At 37.1% G+C, this 2,740-nt stretch overlaps 1 protein-coding gene across 1 annotated transcript; it reads right to left on the reverse strand.

Moving 5' to 3' along the window:
- Nucleotides 1-230: 230 nt before the first annotated feature.
- LOC145007128 (secreted RxLR effector protein 161-like) lies at nt 231-1,978 on the reverse strand. The gene is made up of 2 exons (XM_078966115.1): nt 1,387-1,978; nt 231-295 (listed from the first exon to the last, which is right to left on the reverse strand). The coding sequence occupies exons 1-2, from the start codon at nt 1,976-1,978 to the stop codon at nt 231-233; spliced, it is 657 nt and encodes a 218-aa protein (XP_078822241.1).
- Between the last annotated feature and the right edge of the window lie 762 nt (nt 1,979-2,740).

The raw sequence follows: 2,740 nt of genomic DNA on the forward strand, positions 1-2,740 counted from the left end.
CGAGGAATGATGCAAGTTGAACCTGTACCAAAAATGCCTTCGCTTTCATAAAGGTAACAAGTGAAATAGAGTGAACCAAAATGAACCAAAGGTTTGGTCTATTTCGGGTGAAGTTCGACCAAGAACCGAAATGAACCGAACATTCGGACTATTTCGGGTTCAGTCCTTCTGAACTCGTTCTTTTCTTTTTCTTAACAAGGCATTTTAACTGTATTCCTTTGTAATCTTTTTCATTCCTTCTTTTCCACAAATAAAATTCCAAAAATACTTTTCACTTTTATTCTCATAAAAATACCTATAAAATCCAAAAATATTTTTCTCTTTCGATTCAATTGGTCAATTTTCACAAAATACAAAAATACTTTCTATCATTTCTTTCTAACACATTTATTTGTCTATGTGTATTTCTCGATGGTAGAGCTCAAGCAGGTATATTTATTTCATTTTACTCCATTACTTAGGTGTCCCTAGAAGTATGTTGTTGTATGTTGACTAAATCCTCGAAAGATTTTGAGTGAAGCCTTAATAACATGATATATGCAAATCATGTTTTCCCAATTCAGGCTGTAATATTCACTCTTATCATGATCTACCTTACTCTACTCATATCGAGTTTAGAGTTTTTTGCTTGGTCACTCTTTTCTTTAAAGCAGAGGTACATTCGCTTCTTATACCATCTCCAATATTTTTCTCCATTATACTTCGTATCACCAATATAACCCTGAGACTCTCAGCATTTACCACTGAGGTTTATGGTTATAAAAAATCTGTGTTAATCATCTTAGTCTCATGCCACTATGTACTAAGTGAAACCCACAATTCAACACCTTAGATGAATTGATGGTGAATTATCATATTCAAGAGTTTACTTGTTACCTAAAGAAATCTCTTTTTATTTTTTTGTGATCTTTTATGAATTTGTCTAAAACCAAGGCTTTTCTTCCCTTAAAGATGCATTTTTTTTTTGAGATTTCTATCTTTCCTCTTGTCACTACAAAAGTTATCTTACCTAGTTGTTCAACAGATCACAATGATCTCGCAAGTACTTCATTCAGTTTCGGTCTCATGTCGAGTATCGACTTCATGAATTGAAGCGAGTTTCGGTCTCATGTCGAGTACTTCATTCAGTTTCGCTCTATTTCACTTGTTACCGTTATGAAAGCGAAGGCGTTTTTGGTACAGATTCAGCTTGCATCATTCCTCGACCTTGTAGAATCTTATTGAAGGTCGCTTCAGGTAAAGCCTTTGTGAATATGTCTTCCAGTTGATCAGTCGTTCTGACGAAGTGAATTTCTACGTTACCATCTTCGACGTGATCCTTGATGAAATGGTACCTCAGTGCTATATGCTTAGTCTTCGAATGTTGCATTGGGTTGTGACATATACTATTTGCGCTTTCATAGTCGCAATATAGTGGGATTTTCATCATGTTTAGCCCGTAATCCCTGAGTTGACTTTGTATACAAATGACTTGAGATGTGTAGGATGCTGCAACAATATATTCAGCTTCTGCAGTGGATAGAGAAACACAAGTTTGTTTCTTTGATTGCCAACTAACCAATTTACCATCTAGAAATTGACATCCTCCAGTTGTGCTTTTACGATCTAATCCACAACCACCTAAGTCAGCATCTGAGAATGCTTGAACAAAGAATCCTGAGTTGGATGGATACCACAGACCGAGAGAGGAGGTTTGCTTCAGATAGCGAAAAATGTTTTTCACAGCTTGTAAATGAGGTTCGCGTGGGTTGGCTTGAAATCTTGCACAGTAGCAGACTGAAAACATGATGTCAGGTCTACTGGTTGTAAGATACATAAGAGACCCAATGATTTGACGATAGAGTGTCACGTCAGCTACTGGTTTCTCCAATGAGGGTGTAAGCTTAGTTCCAAAGGACATAGGCACTTTCACTTTGGAGTCTCCCATCATCCCAAATTTAGCTAATAAAGGAAGCACTTCATTCAGTTTCGGTCTCATGTCGAGTTTCGGTCTCAGGTCTCATGTCGAGTACCTTTCAATACTTATTAAAAATTAATTGATCGTTATTTAATGGGAAACCAAGCAAGCACTTCAATGTCTCTCTTGACTTTGAAGGAAGTGATTCATGCCTAGAATCCATTGGTTTCTGTCTTTTTAAGGCATCACAAGTTATCCCAAAACATTTGCTTTATTTCTTTATCTTTCACACTCTATGCATGAAAATTTTAATTTTCCACACTCGGGTTCTATTAATCGTGTTCAATAAAGCATCACAGGCAGTGACGATTCAAATGTTAAAGGAGTGACGATTGGGATACAGTGGAAGCTGACTCATCGTTTATCCAATCGGTTTGGTAATTTGAAAAAGCGCAAATTATGGAATGGCGTGCCAAAAAGGAAAATTCCTTTCTCTTTCATGCGTCATCCTCGGTATGCCAACTGTTCACACGTCAATCAGACGCTATTTTTGAAATAATCCATTATCTCAGCCAGATGTTTCTCTCTCCGACTTGTATGTATAAAAGGGATTCGAACGGTACTCTTTAACCCTTACCACTTCCCAAATTCTCTCAAAGAACAACATCGATTTTTCCAACTGTTCATCATGTTCTTCAAGCAACTACAATGACAGATTCTTCATCAGTTCACAACACTTCTGTTCGCCAACCACTTCTCACCATCAAACCACAACAGAACCTGATCATCAACCTCACTTCGTTTGTTTATGAGCCTTACATGTTGTACGTCGTTGAGTGTCTC

This window comes from Lactuca saligna, chromosome 7, assembly GCF_052625555.1.
Source record: "Lactuca saligna cultivar CGN05327 chromosome 7, ASM5262555v1, whole genome shotgun sequence".
Lineage (NCBI taxonomy): Eukaryota > Viridiplantae > Streptophyta > Magnoliopsida > Asterales > Asteraceae > Lactuca > Lactuca saligna.